General features: G+C 42.2%; 1 protein-coding gene across 22 annotated transcripts in view; it reads left to right on the plus strand.

The window, feature by feature from the left end:
- The window catches only part of C2CD5 (C2 calcium dependent domain containing 5), an 88,068-nt gene that overhangs the window by 13,407 nt on the left and 50,462 nt on the right, over window positions 1-24,199 (plus strand). For 6 of the 22 annotated variants that reach the window (XM_084765847.1, XM_084765832.1, XM_084765843.1 and 3 more), the window contains exons 4-11: window positions 3,253-3,424; window positions 5,637-5,732; window positions 8,743-8,898; window positions 10,502-10,700; window positions 15,924-16,075; window positions 19,648-19,833; window positions 21,290-21,375; window positions 21,975-22,007. In XM_084765847.1, coding sequence (XP_084621973.1) covers window positions 3,253-3,424; window positions 5,637-5,732; window positions 8,743-8,898; window positions 10,502-10,700; window positions 15,924-16,075; window positions 19,648-19,833; window positions 21,290-21,375; window positions 21,975-22,007 — 1,080 coding nt within the window. Of the gene's footprint in view, window positions 1-3,252; window positions 3,425-5,636; window positions 5,733-8,742; window positions 8,899-10,501; window positions 10,701-14,851; window positions 14,977-15,923; window positions 16,076-19,647; window positions 19,834-21,289; window positions 21,376-21,974; window positions 22,008-24,199 lie in introns of all 22 variants that reach the window. The other 16 variants (XM_084765835.1, XM_084765840.1, XM_084765844.1 and 13 more) reach the window with 5 other exon arrangements.

Consider the following 24,199-nt stretch of genomic DNA (forward strand, 5'->3'; position numbering starts at 1 on the left):
GAGAAAGGGAGAGAGAGAGAGAGAGACTGTGCCTGGCATGAGCTTTCAAAACCTCAAAGCCCAGCTCAAAGCCCACCTCCCAGGGACTTCCTTCAACAACACCACACTTCCTAATCATTTTAACTCTTTCAAATAGTACCACTCCCGGTGACTAAGCATTCAAATATATGGGCCTATGGGGTGCATTCTTATTCAAAATATGACTTTCTACTCCCTGGCCCCCATAGGCTTGTGACCATATCATAATGTAAAAATACATTCAGTCCAACTTCAAAAGTCCCTATAGTCAGCCCAGTCTCAACACTGTTTAAAAGTACAAAGTTCAAAGTCTCTTCTGAAACTAATGGCAATCTATTAACTGTTAACCCTGGTAAAATCAAAAGCAAAAAGCAGATCACATACTTTCAATATATAATGACACAGAGTAGACATCACTATTCTAAAAGGGTGGAAAGAGAACATAGTAAGGAAGTACTGGACCAAAGCAAGACCTAACGCCAGCCGGGCAAACTCCAAACCCTGCATCTCCATGTCTGCTGTCAAAGCGCTCTTCAAATCTCCCGCTCCTTTCAGCTTTGTTGACTGCAACACACTTCTCTCTCTTGGGCTGGGTCCACATGTAGTCCTTAGCTCTCTTTGGCATGTATCCCACGACTCGGGTGTCTCCAACTCTTGGGGATCTCCACCACAATCCAGGCTTTACCTTCGCAGCTTCATGATGCAATGGCCTCTCTAGGCCTCCATGCAAAGACCCCTGAGACATGCCTGGCTTCAGCACCTTTTCCTTAGCTGCAGATGGAAATTCTACAAACCCTTTTTTGTATCCTTGACTCTAAAGCTAGAGTGGCTGAAGCTGCCAAGTTCTCAAGTTCTTCTTGCTGTAGCTGGAACATGGCCCCCTTGTTCAAATACATTTTCACTATCTTTCTCTTCACGGATTAAACTTTTTTTTTTTTAATTAAGGTTTTCCAGCAGGGTTTCTCTATGTAGTACTGGCTGTCCTGGAACTTGCTCTGTAAACCAGGCTGGCTTCGAACTCACAGAGGTCTGCCTGCCTTTACCTCCCAGATACTGGGATTAAAGGTATGCACCACCACTGTCCGACTTTGTTTAAACTTTTTATCTCTTTGTGTACTGGATTTTGTTCCATTACACTTCCCAGTGCTCCTTTTCTCCTGAAACTGTACATTTTGTACTTTTCTTTGCTCAGCTTGCTCCTTTTCTTTTATACATCTGCTCAAGAATGATCACTAATAATCACAGAAGAGAGCCAATACTAAGCTGTCTTGAAGTCTCCTTTGCCAATGCTATTAATCTTAAAATCTTTAATTTTGCCTCAGGCAGATTGTGTGTGTGTGTGTGTGTGTGTGTGTGTGTGTGTGTGTGTGTGTGTATGTGTGTGTGTGAGAGAGAGAGACAGAGACAGAGACAGAGACACACACAAGGGCAGACAGCAGTTATACATTCTTTGCCAAAGTATCGGAGGATGGTCTCTAGGCCACTTACTAATATTCTTCTCTGAACCCTCTTGAGCCAGGCTATCATAATCTACATTGCTCTCAGAACTTCTGTCTTCCATGCTCATACGGACCTGCATGGCCCATTAAGTCCTGCTTAAAGTGTTCAGCTGCTTCCCTAATCCAAAGTCTCAAAGTCCAGTTTCTGCCAGCGAGCAGCATGGTCACGACTGTTGAGGTAATACTCCTTTCCATGGTACCAACTTCTGCCTTAGTCACTGTTCTGTTGCTGTGAAGAGACAGCATGACCAAGGCAACACTTACTTATAAAAAAAAAGTACTTAACTGGGGGCTTGGTTACAGGATCTACAGGCAGAGAGGGGGAGACAAAGGGGGGATGGGATGGAGGGAGGGAGAGACAGAGACAGAGATAGAGATGATTGCACCTGGCATGGACTTTTGACACCCCAAAGCCTACCCTCACACACTTCCTCCAAAATGGTCACACCTCCTAATCCTTTTAATCTTTTCAAATATCATCACTCCCTGGTGACTAAACTTTCAACGATATGAACCTACAGAGACCATCTTTATTCAAACCGGCACATATGCTAAAGAAGTTGAAAAGCTCCTGCTAAGCTAGGCAGTGGTAGCTCATGCCTTTAATCCCAGCATTTGGGAGGCAGATTTGTGAGTTCAAAGCCAGCTTGGTCTACAGAGCAAGTTCCAAGACAGCCAGGGTTACACAGAGAAAGCCTGTGTTGGAAAAACAAAACAAAAAGAGCTCACAACCAATAGAGTATTCACTTGTGACATGGGCATAGTGGACATTGACAGCCATTCCTAGTTATCTCCATGTGAGATGGGTCTGTCTGTCTGTTGTTCGTTTTTTCTTTCTTTCTTTCTTTCCTTCTTTCTTTCTTTTTTTCTTTTTGATTTTCATGTCAGGGTTTCTCTGTGTAGCCCTGACTGTCCTGGACTCACTTTGTAGACCAGGCTGGCCTCAAACTCACAGAGATCTGCCTGCCTCTGCCTCCCACCACACCCAGCTGTGTCTGTATTTCTAAAAAGAACCACTTTGGAATAGCTTGGCAAGGCACTCAGTCATTGAAGCTAATCTTCCTTGAAGTAACTTTTCTCCAAAGGTTCCCAAGGGATGGATCCTTTAGGACGTTTTTTACCTTACCCAGATATGGGTAGCTGTGCTTATAACTACCTCCTGGGAAATGTAGTCTTTTGGTCGAGCATATTGCTATGCAGATGAAACACCTAAACATCTAAAGTACTACTAAGGAGCCAGGCTTGTTGGCACATGTCTTCAACCCCACCACCAGGGAGGCTGAGGCAGGTGGATCTCTGAGTTAGAGGCCAGCTGGTCTACTTAGTGAATTCCAGATTTCATAGGAAGACCCTGCCTCAAAAAATTTTACATACACACACACACACACACACACACACACACACACACTCTCTCTCTCTCTCTCTCTCTCTCTCTCTCTTCCACACAGACACACACTCACACAAACATTTACACACACACTCACGCACATATATTTCTGAGGAACTGTCTACTTTTTGCTGTTCTGGAGTTGCCTCAAGGCCTTGTGCTGTATGCTAGGCAGTTGCTCTGCTGCTAGTAACTAGTGCTTGGCACTAGTTACCACACTTGTGTGTACTAATCTCTCTAGCTCAGTCCTTCCAGATAACCCTAAGATTCCCTATGGTAGGTAGTGTAGAGTTTTGTGATGCTTAAGATTTCCAAGGTTTAAGATTTAATTTCATCGTGTGCTTTCAGGTGGATGATGAGGATTTACAAGATGAACCCCTGCAGATCACAGTTCTTGACCACGATACTTACAGTGCAAACGATGCCATTGGCAAGGTGTACATTGACATTGACCCTTTGCTGTATAGTGAAGCTGCTACAGTCATCTCAGGGTGGTTCCCAATTTATGACACCATCCATGGTAAGGAACTACGTTGGAAGAAAATGAAATGCAGCCTTGATTTTGTTTACCTTAGGGGCATTTGTACTATGCTGTGCTTTTAAAATAATATTTCTAAGAGATATCTTGAGAAATAGACAAGTAGCCAGGTGTTGCTGAGAGAATCGCCATTCCTCTGAACAGTTAAAATGCTGGCTGACTCCATTTGACAGACAAAGTAAATGTGTTATTTAAAAGCTGTCTTGAGGGGTAGGTTTTGGCTCTGGTAAAGCATTTTCTAGCCAGCATTGTACTCTGGGACTGTCTCTAACACTGACAAGAAAAAGAAAAGAAAAAGTAAAACACAGAATAACTTATTTGTAGTCTATAATTTTTTAAAGATTTATTTATTTATTATGTATATAGTATTCTGTCTTAATGTGTGCTTGTATACCAGAAGAGGGTGCCAGGTCTCATTATAGATGGCTGTGAACCACCATGTAGTTCCGGGAGTTGAACTCAGGACCTCTAGAAGAGCAGCCAGTGCTCTTAACCTCTGAGCCAGCTCTCCAGTCCTGATATTCTATATTTTTAAAATATTTTTTTAACTGATTAATTAATACTGATATTTCCTTTTTTGTTTTTTTGTTTTTGTTTTTGTTTGTTTTTTGAGACAGGGTTTTGCTATGTAGCCCTGACTGTCATGGACTTGCTTTGTAGATCAGGCTGGCCTTGAACTCACAGAGATCTATTTGTCTCTGCCTCTGTCTCCCTGAGTTCTGGGATTACAGGTGTGTATGCCACCATGCCCTGGTAATACTGATCTTTCTTTTCTGAAAAGTTCCTCAAGCCTTTTTATAGTTTAAAGCTGGATTCTTATCCAGAAATGATGGTTCATGCCTTTATTCCCAGTACTTGGGAGGCTAAGTGGTTCCTGAAAGCTGTTGTGGGCTTTGTGAGTTGAGAGCTGTTTTCTTCATAGTGTAATCTAGGCAAATCAGTGAGCTCCAGGCCCTAGGAGATCTCCTGTCTTCAAGAGGAGTGGGTGGGAGACGGCTCAGTCATTCAAGAGCAGGAGTTCGGATCCCCACCCGTGTAAAAACATGGCACCTTCTGTAGTCCCAGAACTGGAGAGTAGAGACAGGAAGCTCAGTGATGCTAAAGAACTAATTATGGCCCTGGGTCAAAAGCAGTGCATAGCTATGAGCATGAAATAGTTCCTCAACATTTTTCCCCTTTTGGTCTTTTGAGATAGGATTCTCTGTGTGGTCCTGGTTGTCCTGGAACTCACTCAGTAGACCAGACTGACTTTGAACTCAGAGATTTGCTGGCCTTTGTCTCCCACATGTGCTGCCACCACCAGCTAGTTTCCCAGCATTTAACCATTAAAGGTTGTTTATGACTTAAAATGAGCTCTGTGTTTTAAATATCTCGTTTGAGTAAATTAGTAAGGGTTTTCTTTTTCTTTTCTTTTCTTTCCTTTTTTTTTTTTTGGTTTTTTCAAGACAGGGTTTCCTTGTGTAGCTTTAGCTGTCCTGGACTCACTTTGTAGACCTGTAGACCAGGTTGGCCTCGAACTCACAAAGATCCTCTTGCCTTTGCCTCCCACGTGCTGGGATTACAGGCGTGCGCCGCCATGACTGGCAGTAAGGGCTTTCTTAAAAGGCCTTCCTTCATCAGTACTGAGTTGATAAGAGATCAAGACAGTCAAGAAAAGGTGTTCAGTAAATGTTTAGCTAGGCCATGGATAGACTTGCATGTTAAATCAGAGGCTTATGTGAATTAAGAGTGTATTCTTGTGTCATAAAGAACTGACCTGAGTCTTGTCCTTTCACTTGTTAGTTCCAGGTACTGTGTTAATGAGTAAAGTTGAATTGAATATTAATTTCTTCTTTAAAATGAGGATGGTGCTATTGCAGGATGACCTAATGGGTTGATGTGAGCACAGTGGGCATGTAGTGGCTCATCTCCTAGGGTCAGCAAGTCTTTCCACCACTGCCATCATCCCTTAAAAAGGGACCTTTTCAGGCACTCTTGGCTCCGTGGATGAGCCATCAGGTAATAGTAGACACAGTGCTTCCCTCAAGCTCTGGTGTACCACAGGCCCACTGGCAATGAGACTGTCTAGGAAGCAAAGCTAACCTTAGGTGTATGGCATTGTATCACCTGAAGATCAGTAAGTGCATCTATTTATTTCATGGTTTTATTGTACATTTTCTCAGCTTAGAAATGTGATTTGTCTTTTTAAATCTAGGTATCCGTGGAGAAATCAATGTTGTTGTCAAAGTAGACCTCTTCAATGATTTAAACAGATTTAGACAGTCTTCATGTGGAGTTAAATTCTTTTGCAGTAAGTAAATGCATTGCCTTGTTTAACATAAAAATTAGTACATTTTAAATATGAAAAACTAATATGTATAAGAGTTAATGGAGGAAGTATTAGAGTTTAGTGTTAATATGAAAGAGAAAAGGATTGAATTTCTAGAGTCATGTTGGCTCTATGACTTTTTATTTTGTTTTAGAGTAAATGGTGTCTAATTTTTACAAGTTTTTGGAAATTTTTGTTAGAACAATCTTGAGCCATTTTGCTGTGGTATTAAATGCTGAATGAGGGAAGCAGAACCGTGGAGCACTCTGCAGCCTGTGCCCGTGAGGCCCCGGACAGTGACGTGTGTCCACAGCATACAACTTGTGCCCGTGAGGCCCCGGACAGTGACGTGTGTCCACAGCACACAGCCTGTGCCTGTGAGGCCCCGGACAGTGACATGTGTCCACAGCACACAGCCTGTGCCTGTGAGGCCCCGGACAGTGACGTGTGTCCACAGCACACAGCCTGTGCCCGTGAGGCCCCAGGACAGTGATGTGTGTCCACAGCACACAGCCTGTACCCATGAGGCCCCAGGACAGTGACGTGTGTCCACATCAAGCAGCCTATACCTGTGAGGCCCCAGGACAGTGACGTGTGTCCACAGCACACAGCCTGTGCCCATGAAGCCCCAGGACAGTGACGTGTGTCCACAGCACGCAGCCTATACCCGTGAGGCCCCAGGACAGTGACGTGTGTCCACAGCACACAGCCTGTGCCTGTGAGGCCCCAGTACAGTGACGTGTGTCCACAGCACGCAGCCTATACCCGTGAGGCCCCAGGACAGTGACGTGTGTCCACATCATGCAGCCTATACCCGTGAGGCCCCAGGACAGTGACGTGTGTCCACAGCACACAGCCTGTGCCCATAAGGCCCCAGGACAGTGATGTGTGTCCACAGCACACAGCCTGTACCCGTGAGGCCCCAGGACAGTGACGTGTGTCCACAGCACGCAGCCTGTGCCCATGAAGCCCCAGGACAGTGATGTGTATCCACATCACGCAGCCTATACCCGTGAGGCCCCAGGACAGTGACGTGTGTCCACAGCACGCAGCCTGTGCCCATGAAGCCCCAGGACAGTGATGTGTGTCCACAGCACACAGCCTGTACCCGTGAGGCCCCAGGACAGTGACGTGTGTCCACAGCACACAGCCTGTGCCTGTGAGGCCCCAGGACAGTGACGTGTGTCCACAGCACGCAGCCTATACCCGTGAGGCCCCAGGACAGTGACGTGTGTCCACAGCACACAGCCTGTGCCTGTGAGGCCCCAGTACAGTGACGTGTGTCCACAGCACGCAGCCTATACCCGTGAGGCCCCAGGACAGTGACGTGTGTCCACATCATGCAGCCTATACCCGTGAGGCCCCAGGACAGTGACGTGTGTCCACAGCACACAGCCTGTGCCCATAAGGCCCCAGGACAGTGATGTGTGTCCACAGCACACAGCCTGTACCCGTGAGGCCCCAGGACAGTGACGTGTGTCCACAGCACGCAGCCTGTGCCCATGAAGCCCCAGGACAGTGATGTGTATCCACATCACGCAGCCTATACCCGTGAGGCCCCAGGACAGTGACGTGTGTCCACAGCACGCAGCCTGTGCCCATGAAGCCCCAGGACAGTGATGTGTGTCCACAGCACACAGCCTGTACCCGTGAGGCCCCAGGACAGTGACGTGTGTCCACAGCACACAGCCTGTGCCTGTGAGGCCCCAGGACAGTGACGTGTGTCCACAGCACGCAGCCTATACCCGTGAGGCCCCAGGACAGTGACGTGTGTCCACAGCACACAGCCTGTGCCTGTGAGGCCCCAGTACAGTGACGTGTGTCCACAGCACGCAGCCTATACCCGTGAGGCCCCAGGACAGTGACGTGTGTCCACATCATGCAGCCTATACCCGTGAGGCCCCAGGACAGTGACGTGTGTCCACAGCACACAGCCTGTGCCCATAAGGCCCCAGGACAGTGATGTGTGTCCACAGCACACAGCCTGTACCCGTGAGGCCCCAGGACAGTGACGTGTGTCCACAGCACGCAGCCTGTGCCCATGAAGCCCCAGGACAGTGATGTGTATCCACATCACGCAGCCTATACCCGTGAGGCCCCAGGACAGTGACGTGTGTCCACAGCACGCAGCCTGTGCCCATGAAGCCCCAGGACAGTGATGTGTGTCCACAGCACACAGCCTGTACCCGTGAGGCCCCAGGACAGTGACGTGTGTCCACAGCACACAGCCTGTGCCCGTGAGGCCCCAGGACAGTGACGTGTGTCCACAGCACACAGCCTGTGCCTGTGAGGCCCCAGGACAGTGACGTATAGTCTGCTCTGACAACTCAGGCCAACCTGTTAGAATGTTGAGCATCCTCAAGTAGTCCTTATCAGCATGTGAATATGGGTCTTGAGGGACTGGTGTGGATGTTCCCCCTTTTGAGTCTGACTAGATCCTACTTAAATCCAAGATGCATTTATGTCAGTAATTCTCCAATTGATCTGTTAGTACTGTGACTACTGCACCATGGAGGCTGTCGGGAACTCAGGACTGTAGGCCTCCTCAGCATGTCCAGAAAGGGTCTGTAATGTGAGATGGAAAGACATTCTGTCTTTTATGTTAGTATCACCTTGACAACGTTCATTTTGTTTTTATAAACTGAACTTTATTTTTCACTGGTTCAGATTCATGTGGTACTATGTGATATTTTGATTTTCCTATTTAATGTCTATCGCTATTCTCTGAATCGTAAAAGTACAGTTTATATTTGCTATTCTTATGTGAGAAAAGTGAGAGCCCTCATGACAGGAAATTATTTTTAGGATAAAACAGATCTAAAAGGTTCTTTGAGAATTGTTAACAACAGCATTGAGGTTACACAGGAGACTGTTGCATTTTAAAACAAAAAACTACATGTATACTCTTTCTTTTTTGTTTAGATGTATATTTTGTAAAAATTTGTTTGGCTTTGTGATATATTAAAGAATAATAAGTAATTTGTTTTAACAGCAACATCTATTCCAAAGTGCTACAGAGCTGTGGTAATCCATGGATTTGTAGAAGAACTGGTGGTCAATGAGGACCCCGAGTACCAGTGGATTGATCGAATTCGTACACCCCGGGCTTCTAATGAAGCCAGACAGAGGCTCATTTCTTTAATGTCAGGTATCCTAGTTAAGCAGCTTTACTCTTGGTGACTTAGGCTTAAGCTTTTCATTTCCGTTCACATGGCACATGAAAATTTGCAACAAAGGCCATTTTTAAGTGTTGATTCCTTACCCTAGGCACCATCCCATTGAACCATTGAACACTTTTAACAAGTGGAGATCTGAATCAGATTGTGTGTGTGTGTATGCTTGTGAACCTAACATGTGGACACACAGGTGTGTGTGTGCATGGTTGTGGAGGCCAGAGAACAACCTCAGGTATTATATTGAGCACTGTGGGTTTGTTTGTTTGTTTGTTTGTTTTTTTATAATAATAAAACTTCCTGAAACAGGATTTTGCTCTGGTCTGGAATGCACCAGGCTAGTTTGGCTGGCTAGTTGATCTCCAGAAATCTACCTCCTAAGTGTTCTGATTACAGCTGTGAGCCAACTTAAAAAACAAGAAAGCAAAAAAAGTGGGTTCTGGGAATTGAACTCAGGTCCTTATAATTGCAGTACAAATACTTTGCCTTCTCAGCTGTTCCCCTAGCCCCTGAAATCTCTCTCACTAACTAAGTAGCAGCAGGGCCTTGTGTCATAAGTGCTGTCATGTGAAGGGATGGATTATGTAGATTCTGGAAAGAGCTCTGAGCAGGGAGCGTTGCAGTTTCCCCCTGAGCATCATTTGGAGTCACAGCTTAGGCAAGCCATGTGCCTTTGCTCTGCGCTCTGTTCCCATGTTACCTCTGCGTGGTCATTTCTTGAGAACTGACTATATAGCCCTTCTGACCTCTGCCTCTTGCCTGGCCTGCAGTGTATAAATGCCAGGAGATGTGGAGCGTGTTCTGTGTTTGTATAAGTGTATATGTGCATGTGTGTGTGTGTGCATATGTGTGTGTGTGTATGTGTGGGCCAGGGATTAACATCTGTTTTTTTTTCTTTGATCACTCTCCATCTTATGCTTTTGAGGCAGACTCTCTCACTTAAGCCAGAGCCCACCAATTGGCCAGAGTGGCTGGCCCGCAAGCCCCAGGCATTCTCCTGCCAGTACTTACTCACTGCTGGGATTACAGGGCCATGCTGTCATAGTTGAGATTTGGGTGTTTTGGTGTGTGTGTGTGTGTGTGTGTGTGTGTGTGTGTGTGTGTGTGTGTGTGTGTGTATGTGTGTGTGATGTGCCATAGTGTGACTTTCAGGAGTCATTTCTCTTCTTTAATACCGTGCTGCAGGTCTGAACTCGGGTCTTCATGCTTGCACAGCTAATACTTATGTCATTGGAGTTTCTTTCCATCCTCTATATTTGGAGCATATCTTTCTTGCTCATCCATGTATCTAATACCTTGGGGATGAGGAGAATGCAGGCATACAGTGCAGAACCCAAACTGTTTTTGTCAGTAAGGGACAGGAATGAATGAGCATTTACTTGCCATGCTTTGTCTTGTAACCAATAGCATCTTACCTCCTGCAAGTAGAGCCTGGACCAGATAACCCTTTAAGTTCTCATCATTTCTGAGAAACCATGATTTTCAAACTTTTATTTTTGTATTGCTATTATGTCCTTTTTTAAAAAAGGATATAATATAGAGACATGAAGTTAAAAATGGGTTTGTTTCTTTCTGTAGGTGAACTACAGAGAAAGATTGGCTTGAAAGTACTCGAGATGAGAGGAAATGCAGTTGTTGGGTACTTGCAGTGTTTTGATCTGGAAGGCGAGTCTGGGTTAGTGGTGCGAGCCATAGGAACAGCGTGCACCCTGGATAAATTAAGTAGCCCAGCAGCATTCCTTCCTGCATGCAGCTCCCCATCCAAAGAGATGAAGGAGTAAGTATGAGTCAGTGCAACTGCTGTCATGGATGTTTCCATCTTTTACCTGCAAGTTTCATTTTCTCACATTTCGGTAGCAGTGTTGAACATACCGTTTTCACTTGTGTGATTTTTCTTAAACCATTCCAGATCCTTAGACATCATCTACCTAAAGCATAAAATGAATATTCATGTCCTGTGTAGAATCTGCCTTCCTGTCTAGGAGATGCTTGCATCTGACCGTTCACTGTGGGCAGTGTGTAAAGAAGACTGCAGCTTGTCTTGTACAGGGTTCTCAGGCTCCGGTGTCCACCATGTGCAGGAGCTCATGAACATAAAACACTGGATCTCATTAAATAGTAATACTGGGGTCTGTGTAAGGCAAGGTGGACAAGCTTCTCCCCACTCATCCCCTCCCCTCTGTTTTCCTTCCTTCCTTCCTTCCTTCCTTCCTTCCTTCCTTCCTTCCTTCCTTCCTCCCTCCCTCTCTTATCTTTTTTCCCCCCTCATTTGAGGTTGGTTCTCACTTTGTTGCCCAGGCTGATCGAAAATTCTTGGGTTCAAGCTATCCTTAGCTTTGCAAGAGCAGGGGTAGAGGTGCCCAGCATCGTTCATGGTTAAGTAAACTTTTTCTTTGAAACATCAGGTAGTAAATATTTTAGACACTGACAATTTAGACTGTCTTTATTTGTAAAACACACACGCACACACATATGTGCACGTACATACACACATACCAGACACACTCACACACGCACTGACCTATCAAGAAAGTACTCTCCCACTCAGTACCAGACACACAAAAAACAAAAAACAAAACAACAACCAAACTACAAGAAATCTCAGAAAAGAGTTTGCAGTCTGTGATCCAAGAGCATTTAGACTTACAGATTGCTTGAAAGGTGTGTGTTCAGTGCAGCTAGTCAGGGCTACTATTGCTGTGATGAAACACCATGGCCAAAGCAACTTGGGGAGGAAAGGGTTATTTGGCTTGTACTTCCATATTGCTGTTCATTATAGAAGGAAGTTAGAGCAGGAACTCAAACAGGGCAGGAAACTGGAGGCAGGAATTGATGCAGAGGACCGCCATGTACTGGCTTGTTCCCCATGGCTTTCTTAGAGAGCCTAGGACCACCAGCCCAGGGATAGCCGCACCCATAAGCCGCTCTTGCTTATGGTACTGATTAAGAAAATGCTCTCCTGGCTTGCCTACAGGCCCATCTTATGGAGGCATTTTCTTAATTGAGGTTCCCTCTTCTCAGATGACTATACCTTGTGTCAAGTTGACTTAAAACTAGCCAGCACACTTAGCAAGGCTTGTGCCTGTGATTGACTTGGCCTGTGTTTTTCACTGCTATCAAGGGCAGATTCTGAGCATGGTTCTTGGGGGATAGCTTAGGCATCCCTAATCAGAAAACAGAAATCTGGAATACTCTAAAATTGGAAACACTGAGTACCAGTCCTCAAGAGCCTTGGGTTTTGGAGCACTTAGATGTGGGCGTTCTCAGGTTAGAACTGCTCAACTAGTGAAGTCTCCTCGATATTCTGAAGTCTGAGATGCTCGCTCGATGCTCTAATTCTTAAGTATTTCAGAGAAGTGCTCTTCTGAACTGTCCGTGCAGAGTATTTGAATAATGATTTGTTTTTCTGTTGTAATAATTGTGTTGAAAATCTTGCTGGGGACCAGAGATGCTGACTAATCTGTATAATTGGAGCAACTCTGTGCAAGTGCAGTGACCCTTGTTCAGCCTAGATGCCATCAGTACTGTAAGGACCAGTGATCTGGGGCAGTGCTAGGAGTAAGGCATCCTTCACAGAGCCGCTGGCAGGTAGATCAGCCTCAGGCTATTGTCTGCTGACTTTTCTACTTTAGATTATCAGGGTCAGATTTCTGTAGGTGGAGAATCTAACCCACTTCCTAGTTCATCAGTAGTTGGCAGAAGGCAAGTGGAACCAATCCCAGTTCTCAGGAAAGGGACTTGTTTGACCTCCTCCTTTGCTAGTCTCTAGTTACTTTGATTAAATTCTGTTTACAAGTTTTAGCACAGGAGTAGCAAGATTATTTGGAAATGTACTTAGAAATGAAATGAGTTAAAAAGCTGTAACCTCAGTTTGTTTCATGTTCCATTAAAAGTGTGCCCTAAGGCTGCGGATGTCAGTGGTATGTAGAGTATTGGTCTGACACAACTGAGGCCCTGGATGTGTTTATGAGCTTGTAATAAAAATGCATAAATAAAATGTGTCCTGAAAAATTATGAACGTTCAGCGGAGGCAGGTAGAGTTAGACTGCACACAGATGATGGGCCTATCCCCTTCCATAGGAAACTTAATTAAAGACTTGCTTTTTAAAGCCAGTCACCATACTGCATGCTTGTAGTCTCAATATTTGGGAGGGTGAGAGGCAGGGGCTTTCAAGTTGGAGGCCAGCCTGGGCTACTTGGTAAGATTCTGCCTCTAAATAAATAAACATGTACGTACATACATACATACATACATACATACATACATGCATGCATACATAGATACAAGCATGCATACAAGACCTGAGTCTGTTGATTGGTGCTGTCTAGTTTTACCTACACCTCAAGAGTCTAGTCTTCTGCAGGTACATGTCTGAAGTAATCTGTACACTGAGGTTCTGAATGAAAAGAAAGTATTTTTCTTGGTGGGCCGTAGAAAGAGATGGAAACAGCGGAGTTGTGTTTCAAGTACATCCATGAGGAGACCCTCTGTAACCCTGGTGGGATGGGGCTTCTCCTTTTCCATCACAGTGAGACAGAGTGCACTGTTCTGCTGTGCATCTTACAATCTAGGCCATGTTTAGAGAGCCCGTTAGGATGTAGGCTGCTCTGTTTCAACAGGCTGTACTATATTTGTTGTAAGGAATCAGTTTGACATTAGTTATGATTTCGTTTATTATACCTAATCTAGTCTTGCATTATTGCATAACATAACTGTTTTAGATTGGAATTGGTAAAAGGAAACAGACTGGATTTAATATGTTATCTGAATGAATAAATGAAGGGACAAATGCTTAGAATGGATAGGATGAATTAGCACTGGGAACATGTTATTCTGAGGCAGACTTTCATACAAGGAGACTGGTAGGTTTCAGAATACATCATGGAACTTGGACTTGGGATTGTACTTAGACATTTTGCAGTGTTCATAATACTTCACCTGCATTACTGGCATATGTGCTCTGTGCAGTCTCTCTTCTCTCTCTCAGCTATTGCGTAGCAATACAAATCCCTTTGGTTTTTCTCACTGAAGCTGCATTACATGTGATTCATCACTGCTCTGCACACAGATGCTTTCTAAGGGCCTTAGGTGCGATCTCTCGTGTGCACAGAACTGCGTTGTAGGCCTTCCAAGCTCAGGACTTCAAAGGCTCTTTCTCACTTTAGCAGAGAGAAGAAGCTACTCATTAAGCTGTCTGTATAAAAACAGAGCGCTCTAAGAAGTTCAATGCGTCAGTCATCCTAAGCGGGCTTTAGATTTGTGTAATCACAGCAGCAGAGCATCTGTCTGCAGGAGTGTGAAGTCGTGGTCCCTTGCTGTCTGGAGGAGATGAGTCTGCGTGTGCAGTATGTGCCATATGGTAAAGGCTGCTCACCTGCTCAGACCTGGCCACGTCCCGTCTCGAGCTGCTCATTCTCATAGTCTTCAGTACCTTAGCCATAGAGGTTTGCTTATAAAAGCATAAATAACGGCTAAGCTTTCTTCTTAGAAAGATATAAGTAAAAAAGATAGAAGAACAAGCAACTCATACCTAAGTTTCAAAGATGACACCTTCTTTTCACTTTTATAGGTGTTTCCTCCCATAAAATAATATTAAGTCTTGTTTTGGTGAAAATGAAAGCAAATATGTTTTTTAAAAAAAGCTTAAAATTCATGTCTTAGTAATCTTTATTAGTTTCATTGACAGTTATGCGTGCTATTTTCTTATTTACAGTTCTTGTAAATCTGATCCTTTAAAACTATACTTATATCCTAGCACATTAATTATTAGCTGTTCTTTTTTTAATTTCAACTTTTTGCATGCTATGGATTAAAAAATAAGTTTTTTTCCCTTAACAAAAGTTCCTTCAAAAGAATTTTAACATAATTTTTGCAATCTGTTGTATGTATGTTTTCTTTTCTTCCACTTTGACCACAAATTCCTTCAGGTCTCCGCTGGTTCATCCTGCAAGCCATGGATGCCGCTCGACTCACAACAGCCCAATTCACACTGCTACTGGCTCACGACTTACTCAGAACTTCTCTGTGTCTGTTCCCACTCTCATCTATACTGGTACGAGACCGCTCAGACTCCAGAGCTGGGGAGAGGCAGGCCACGGGCAGAGTGGCTGCAGAGGCAGGCAGGCAGTGTAGGGAGGACCATAAGTCTTTTCTTCTTCCCTCTTACTTCAAATCTAGCTTCAGTGAAGGACTTCTGTTTAGCTGACACAAAGGCTCTGACTATGGCAGCGAAGGTGTTTTCCAGCTTCCAAAGTCTCTTCCACAGATCCTCTCAGAGCCCTGTGATTTTTTTTTTACTGCATTCTGAGAACCCTCCGGTTGTGTTTATGTGAATATCTCTGTATCTGTTTAGAATTGAAATTGATGCACTTGTAAGTGAAGTACACAGCAGCACTTTGATTTGCTAGTTTTCTTTATAATTTGAAACAATAGGGCCTGCTTCATTCTGTGGAAGAGAGCTATTAGAAAACAGGTAAGCAACTCTTTGCCTCAGATGCAGTGTTTCTGTGCAGCTCTACTCTGCCCTCCTTGCTGTGTTTTTAGCTGTGGCACTCTGATGCTATAGGATAAGGAAACAGTTTTTCTTTCGGCGATACTTGTGTGTGTAAATATGAAGACAGTTACTGATATTTCCACACACCATTTGTGGCCATCATTTTCTTTTGTACCTTACAAAAACATTATTTGAAATATTTTGTCATTTGTTTATTCTTTTTATTTCTCCCTTTAATACATATATTTTTAATCTCCATTAGTCTACCATTTCATGCTTCTTTGCTTTTGCACTCGGCTTATTAACTGTTTCAATGCAGATACTATTTATGTGGAGAATGATGACTGGGTACCCAGCAGCTTGTTGTCTTTGGACTCATTCCCAGCTGCACACGTAAGAAGTGACTGCGGCCCACCCTAGAGCTTCCCTGATGTTTGGGTCATGCTGCCAACTGCCACGCCCTTCGGCACATGATTGCTTAATATGTCTCCACCTTCTTCTGGCAGGACTCCCTTCACTGAGGACCCCAATCCCAATACTCACTCATCAGGACCCTCAACCCCTCTGAAAAACCAAACCTATTCCTTTTCACCTTCCAAGTCCTACAGTCGACAGTCCTCTTCTTCTGACACAGATTTGAGTTTGACACCCAAGACGGGTAAGGCGCTTCCACCCACCTTTTATTTTTCCTTTTAAAAACTTGTTTCTGTTTCTTGTTAGCTTCCCATCCAAATCTTTCCTCCTATTTTTGCATTTAAGTTAAAAGTCAATGTGAGTGCTGATCATTTCAGTTTTTAAAAGTGTTTTTTGTTTTATGTTTTTGTTTTTTTGTAGAGGCACTATTTTGTTTGGAGAGTGACATTTTAATTAATTTAATTATTGTTGGTATCAAGTCCAGAATTTATTTTTGGGTGTTGACATTCTTTATTTTATGTTTAAGTCAAGAGGAATGCTATCTTAAAGCATTTGCATACTAATCCTAGCAGTTTGCAATCAAATTGTGTATTTGAAAAGTAATTCCTCTTAAGCATATGGTTAATTTATTTTTTATTCATCCTTATTTCTTATTTCAGAGTTTAGTTCCATGTTTTCATTATGGAAATAGTTCAGAACTGGAACTGATATAGCAGGATGGGTGTCTTTCCATCTGCTTTTTGGCTTAAGGTTAGCTCAGTGTAGAATATTGCCCTGAGCTTAACTGGAAAATAGAAAACAAGTCAAAAAAAAAAAAAAAGAGAAAATGACATTGGTCATATATTTATGCTAATTTGTTTACATGCTAACTTAAAATATTGCCTAAATACTGATCATTTCATTTACTGAGTTAATTTTTCATGGAGGAATTACTTCGTGTGGAGAGTGACGTTTCAGCTATCTAGTCACTCTTGAGAGCGAGCTCAAGGGCTCAGGGTGCTTAGCTTTGCCAGTCTTGCTCGCCAGATTGAAACTGCAGTTTAAATTTCATTATCCTTGAATATTCTTCAATTTATTAAATTTATAATTTTCCCTCTCCTGTTTATGTTATGAATGGTTTCTGGGTTTTTGTTAATGTTTTTTGATAAACACTGATAAAATATTAACTTCTTCCTAAGAGAGAATTAAATTATTTAAATAATTTTTAAAGAAATATTGAAAATTGAAAGATTTACTATTGTTAGTGTTTTAAGTACTGTTTCTGATAATTTTCCTATCATATTGATTAAAACAGTTTTTATTTGTATTATTTTGATTTTTATCATCTTTAATAACCTTTAATGTTTTATTATATTTTAGTGTTAGAAGAAGAATTTATAAAAAAAGGGATCCAGATTTTGGGAAAACAACCAAAACAAAATCTTACTTCCCAAGCAGTGTTATTTATTCATTATAGTTTTTTCTTTTTTTCTTTCTTTCTTTTTTTTTTTAAATAAGTATGGACCTAGACTATAATTACTATAAACACCTATTTCTTTGTTTTTATTGCCATCCCTGCCATAGCTCTCTAACACAATTAATTTTGACAGTTACTTTATTTCTACATATATGCTCAGTCTTAACATATTAAACCAACCGCAGGTCAGAAATCCTTGAGAAAGACTGCGCCTGTTCCCAGTGCAGGCAGATGTTTCCTTTCAGTTATGGCCCACATGATACAGCGTTAGAGCTCCTCCAGCGTAGCATGTGCATTGTTGTACGTGTTGTAAGTAATGTGAAGATGATTTACAGTAGGCAGGAGGATGTGCAGAGGTTATCTGCAGATAATACCCCACACTATATAAGGAAATGTAGAATTTGTGAATTTTGTTCCTGGGACAGTGGTACTGGTGGCCCAGCACCGTCCCTTACAGATGCTGAAGGCTTGCTGTATATAATTATGAATAATAAGATAGTATTTTTTAGTGATGGATGCTTTGGAATGTGGCATTTTAACTTTTTTTGTGCCATTAAAATGGAACCATTCAAATTATAATGCAATTTTTTAAAAAGGAGTAATGTTTTTATTATTGACATGACCAATAACGTCCCGGCCTTCATGGTGATAACAGAAGAAGGTAGACTTGGGGTACTCTTGTCTCCTCGGCTCCCCTTTTCTTTGCACTGGAGATGAAACCAGCACATCCTGCACGCCCTGTAAGCACTCTGTCTCTCAGCTTCGTTCCCAGCTCCTGGATGAATTAGAGACCGGATCTTGTTAAGCTGCTGAGGCTGGTCTCTACCTGGTGGGCTGAAGCAGTTGCCGTCAGCTGCTCAGGGCTGCTGGAACTTAGGGTGTGTGCCTCATGAGCAGTGACGTCTCCTCACAATGGTTTGAGCCTTTGGTCTACTCACTGTGTTCTAGGCTATTTTTCAGTATGCCTACTGATTATTTCTTGTCATACCACAGATAAAGTTTAGAAAGTATTTTCTTGGCCTTTTTGTTTCTCAGTACCCACAAAACGACAAACGTAAAGATTGTAGAGTCATAAGGGACAGAAGCATATCTCTCAAGCCTTCTGACTGGCACAGCTGTGCTAGCAGTGACTTTTGGAGTACTGGTTCTTAAAACCTCACTTAAAAGCAGTGCGGTGTCCTGACACTTACTTACAAGCTGACTCCAGTGCTTTATTTTGTTTGCCTGCCTCAGTGGCTTCTGGAGTCCTTCACCAGCTTTGCATGGTCCAGAGGGGCACGGCATTTCTCAGTCAGGAAGTGGCAGAATCATGTCGTAAAACTTCTAACACTGGGACTCAGAGCCTTTGTCTGCCCCCAGCAGTCTCTGAGAGATGGTGAGACAAGGGCTGCTTACTGACTTGCTATATAAACCGAGAAGTCAGAGGTAGAGTAGAGGTGCCCTGAGGAAGTTATGTTTCTGCTTTTAATGAGTGCTTTTTTCGTTAGTTTTCTTAATTTTTTTTTTATTTCATTAGGATCTAATTTATTACATTTTAAAAATGAGACTTTAAAAATATTTTTCTCAAGTTCTCAATTAATAGGAGTGGAAGGTTTGAGTGCTGTCATAGATGTATGGCAGAGATTTACACACTTGATTTGGGTGAATTTTACTTTCTTAGGCAGGCCGGCTGTATATATTTCTTATGATCCGCAGGGTATTTGACCTTTCTATGTAAATCTCTGTAAATAGCATTATGGTCAGATTAAAGTATGAAACATTTTAGAGGAAAAGTAAAAGAATTAATGTACACCTTAAAACTGGAGAGAAAAAATTTGGCTATTTTGCATTCAAAATACAGTAGTCTTTATTTCTAATGAGCATTCCATTAATACAAAAATATGCAGAATATTACCTACTAACATTTGAAGGTAGCAAACGTTACTACTTTATGTGTTTATGACAGAGGCACTGTAACACGAGAGTGCTGCTTTTAACCACACAGGCTCTTAAACACACAACCAGCCAGCCAACCAACAAAAGTTGGTAGGCAATTTAAGTATTTGAAAACGTCAATTAAAAGTGGCATAAAATCTTGCTAATGATCTAAAGTGTTTTTTTGTTTTGTTTTGTTTTTTGTTTTTTGTTGTTTTTTTTTACTGACTATAGATTTTGAAAGGGCTTTGTTAGTTTAGAAGACAGCTTTGGTTTGTGTTATGTTGGCCAGGGGTTCTGGGCGGGCGGGTGTTGTTATGTTCTGTGTTAATTTGTCTGCATTTGAAATCCATTTCGACTGTTATGTTTTGCTCCGTCATTGCTCTCCTTCTCCTGCATTTTCTGATCATCTTCTGAACCTGCGTCTTTGCTGCTTTCCTCCACAGCACCTTACCCACAGGGGCCTGGGGTCTACCTGTGTCCCAGCTCCACCCCCCTCTCTTGTGGTTCCCTTCACCTTAAATCCCGCCTCCTCTCGGAATCTAGCCTTACCCCTCATCACTCTAGCCTTGTCAGCCCCGTTCTGAGGAAAAGTGTTTCTTTCAGTGAAGAGCTGTTCCTGGCTGCTTCTGGTAGGATCACATTATGTCAGCTTTTTTAATCCCTTTATTTTAAGTCATCTTTGAAAACATTATTTTATGCCATAACGAATGATTGTGTGCTTTATATATCTATTAGTAATTTTTATTAGCAGTTAATCAGAATTACAAAGATGTCATTAGAGTTTACTTGATAGATAATGATGAGTATTCACTGAACTTTATATTTTAAAACAATGTGCGTCTCAGGACGTGGATGTGGATGTTCACTGTCAGCACCTAGGCTCTCATTCAGGTGTCTGTTGTAGATGCTTTGCTCCTCTCTCTCCATACCTGCTCCATCCACATCAGACCTGTGCCATCCTGTTGCTAAACCATAAGGCTACATGAGAAAAATTTTCTGTTTGAACCAGTTTAAGTCTCATTTTGGTGATATTCTTTTATTATAATTTTTTTCTATCCAGTACATTAATCAAGTTATTCTGCCATGTTTTCTGGTACTTTTATTTATCACTGCAAACTTACTTTTTATTTTGTGACTTTTAATATGCTTCATATAAAGATCTTAGTTTTATTTCCAGTTAGCATTGTATAGTCTCTAGAAATGTTAAGATAACCATAAGAAAAACTTTGTTTTTAAAGAACAGAATGAGACTACACACATGCTAACCCTTGTTTCCTTATCCAAGAACAGCTAAAAATATAAATGTGAATTAGCTCCTACCTCGGGCCCTGCAGTGAACTGACTGTGTGCATCGTTAGCTTTGAGAGGATGGCATTCACCCCACATGCACAACACTAGCTTTCCAGCCATTCCACCTCCATACAAGTCTTGGCCCTTATTTGTTCTTGTGTTACCATCAAAGCAACAACAACAACAACAACAACCTCTAGGGAAAGAAATGTAAAATTAGCCTTGAAAATACCTCTGAGATCAAGGAACTAGAATTCCTTCATCCATAACTGGACATTTGTGGTGTGTACACATGTGAGCTGTTGGTTTTTTGTTACCGAGCACACGCTGTAGTGTACAGCCGAGTTCAGACGTGGGCATCAGCAGAGAGTAGCCTTCATCTGAATGCGGAGTCCGTGCTCCCTGGCACTCCTGTTGTGCTTTACGTGAGCAGGGAGTGTGTTTCTCCTCCATGTTTGAACTGTTAGCATAGCAATAGTTATTTTGTGACTATTTTTATTAAAAGTATCAACTTTAAATATTGAATATTATCAAATATTTGTTTCCTTGTTTTAATATTTTTATTAAAAATAATTGATTCTAAAATTAGCTGTGACCAGAACTTTGATGTCTTGCTTTAAAGGAATTCTTAGTGTAGTAAAGTCAAATATATGTGTTAGTTACCATTTCAAAATATATTGAATGCATAAAGCATACTCTTGTATTTTGACTCCTATTATTTATGAACATGAATGCAGTTGAACTTGCTGTTTTATAGTTGTTCTTTGGTTGTTATTTACATGTGATGTCCTATAGGAATGGGCAGTGGTAGTGCTGGAAAAGAAGGGGGGCCCTTTAAAGCTCTTTTACGACAGCAGACTCAGTCGGCGTTGGAACAGCGGGTAAGATTTGGCTTTTCTCTGCTTACACTGTCACTGTGCCTTCCTGTGTGTATAAAACTCCTGAAGGTTATTTTTGATCATAACTGTAATGTTGCAGTTTTAAAGTTCAAATGTATTTAAGATATCAAAGTACTTTATTCACCAATATTTACTTTTAGTTTGGAAAAGTTCTGTATGGTTTTTGATTTGTGTTCCAATCTTTAAACTATTTCTTCTGATATACCCATTGAATGCTGAAGTCATGTCTATACTTTATTAAAGTGATAGTATGGCTACTGTGTTAATATGGTTAACTTTTTAAGAAAATGGTTAATATTGTTGCCGTAAAGCATCTCTAACATTGCATTAAAGCAGCACTTTAGCATATTAACAGTTGTCTGCTGACATTATTTTGTCACTGGCTTGTTTATTAGATACAAGAAACACATATTCTATATCTCTGTAGATTAAAATTAATAGACTGTCTAGTGTAATATGCTTATTTTAGTTATCATGTTTAATGTTTCATTAATTTGTTGAGTGGGAAACTGAGTCTAGTTTTTGGATGATTCCTCTCTCTCTCTCTCTTTCTCTCTCTCTCTTATAAACGTCTTGCTAAGGGAGGATCGCCTCATAGGTTCTGTAGAAGGCGGGTATGTTTCTGATTGTGTCTGAGAGCCTGTTCCTATATTAGAAGCTTTTCTACTTTTAATCTTGTTCATTTAAATTTTATTTAAGCTTTTAGCAAGTGTTGCTGGCACATTCTGACCTTGGTACTGTGGGGCTCATGCTCTTTCCTGCTAATGCAGTGCATGGTTCCATGTGTCCTGTCCTGTGCTTCAGAGAGAGCTCCATAGCTTTCTTTATGTCTGCTTTGGAAGCTATAAGCACTTAGGGAATTTGATTCTGTGTGTTCATTTTATACCATCACTTGGGAGAGAACAAAGGTGAGGCATAGTGAACACTATAAAAGGCACACCTCCTTTCTGCAGTTTGTTTCCGAGAACAGTTCGTTTGTTTATCTGTTTCTGTTTCTATGACTACAGAGAGTTGACCTTATTCTTTTTCCTTACACTGCAAATATATATATGTGTATATACCATTTACCTTTAGGACAAGGGTGGAGGGAGCAGAGCTGAAGCATAGTCATGGGTTGAGCTCTACCTAGGTCTCTGTTTTCTTGAAGTGCTTGGGATTGAGGCCGGAGGTGTGTACACGCTCGCCAGCGCCCTCCCTTTGAGCTGTGTCCCCAGCGCCAGCCTCTAGTTCTTTGTTTTATACACCATTAAACTGCATTTGCTTTTCAGCCACACTCACCTTTTCTTTTTTTTTTTTAAAAACTTTATTTAAATAATTTATTCAGATTATATCTCAGTTGTTATCCTCTCACTTGTATCTTCCCGTTCCCACCTCCCACCCTCTTTCGCCCTATTCCCCTCCCCTAGGTCTGTGACAGAAGGGGACCTCCTCCCCCATCATATGGTCACAGCCTATCAGACTGCTTCCCCTTCCTCTGAGTGCCACCAGGCCTCCCCACCAAGGGGAAGTGGTCAAATAGGGAGAACCAGAGTTCATGTCAGAGTCAGTCTCCACTCTCCACACAACTGTGGAGGATGCGCTGCCCATTGGCTAGATCCGAGTAAGGGGTCTAGGTTTACTGCATGCATTGTCCTTGGTGGGTCCAGTCTTTCCTTTGCGACAGCACACCAGCTGCTACCACCAAAGGCTCACCTTAACATTCATATCATAGATTAAAACCAAACAGAGCCAAAGAGTAAAACTATGGAGAAGAGGGTCACAGTGGAAGTGTGGGTGCCTGTTTATCATGTTTTAGGCCAGAATAGTTTTATCTTTGCCTTCTTCCATTTTTAATCCAATTGACTGATGAATTTAGTGTACTGGAAATGTGGCTGTGTGAAGTGCTGGTGACTACTGTGCATACAGATCTTTGGAGCCATTTCATGAGAAAAATATTAAAATTATTTTGGATTGGATTTACATAAAATTGTGGGGTTTGTTTTGTTTTTTGTGATGGTATATGATTTGTAACCCAGGCTAATATGGATCACTGTGTAGTTCAGGCTAACCCTGATCACATAATCATATCGCCTCAGCCTTGCAAATGCTGGGTTTACAATGTCCAGGTATAAGTTGTGTGTGTGTGTATGTGTGTGTGTGTGTGTGTGTGTGTTGAATGTTTTAAATTGAAACAATTTCATCACGTTCCCCCTTTCTTTCTTCTCTCCAGTTCTTCTCATATCTACCCACTACAAATTTATAATCTCTTTTAAAAAATTAGTATACATATATACATATATATGTATATGTATGCAAAAGTATGTAAGTATAACCTACTAAATTTCTGTTGTTTGCATGCATATTGTTTCAGGGTTGACTACTCAGTGTTGGACAACCAATAAGTTGGCCCATCCTTGGGAAAAGCTATACAGTGTTTCACCTGCATGTATACCTGCACACCAGAAGAGGGCACTAGATCTCATTATAGATGGTTGTGAGCCATCATGTGGTTGTTGGGAATTGAACTCAGGACCTTTGGAAGAGGCAGCCAGTGCTCTTAACCTCTGAACTATCTCTCCAGCTCAAGAAGCTAATTCTTTTTAGTTGCTTGTAGTTCTTTGTCTAGGGGTAGGACCCTATGGAAGTTCACCCTTCCGTGTTGGCATATTCACTGATGTTGCCATTCTTCTGGCTTGTTTACACAGCCATTTGTAGGAGAGAGTGTTTCACAGCAGACATTGTATTCTGGCACGTAACAGTCACCTGTTCCCTTTCTCCAGAGGTTCTGAGTCCCAGATGCAGGAACTCTGATGTAGATGTTTCTTTT

The sequence above is a fragment of the Acomys minous genome, assembly GCF_964271855.1.
Source record: "Acomys minous genome assembly, chromosome: 17".
Classification (NCBI taxonomy): Eukaryota; Metazoa; Chordata; class Mammalia; order Rodentia; family Muridae; genus Acomys; species Acomys minous.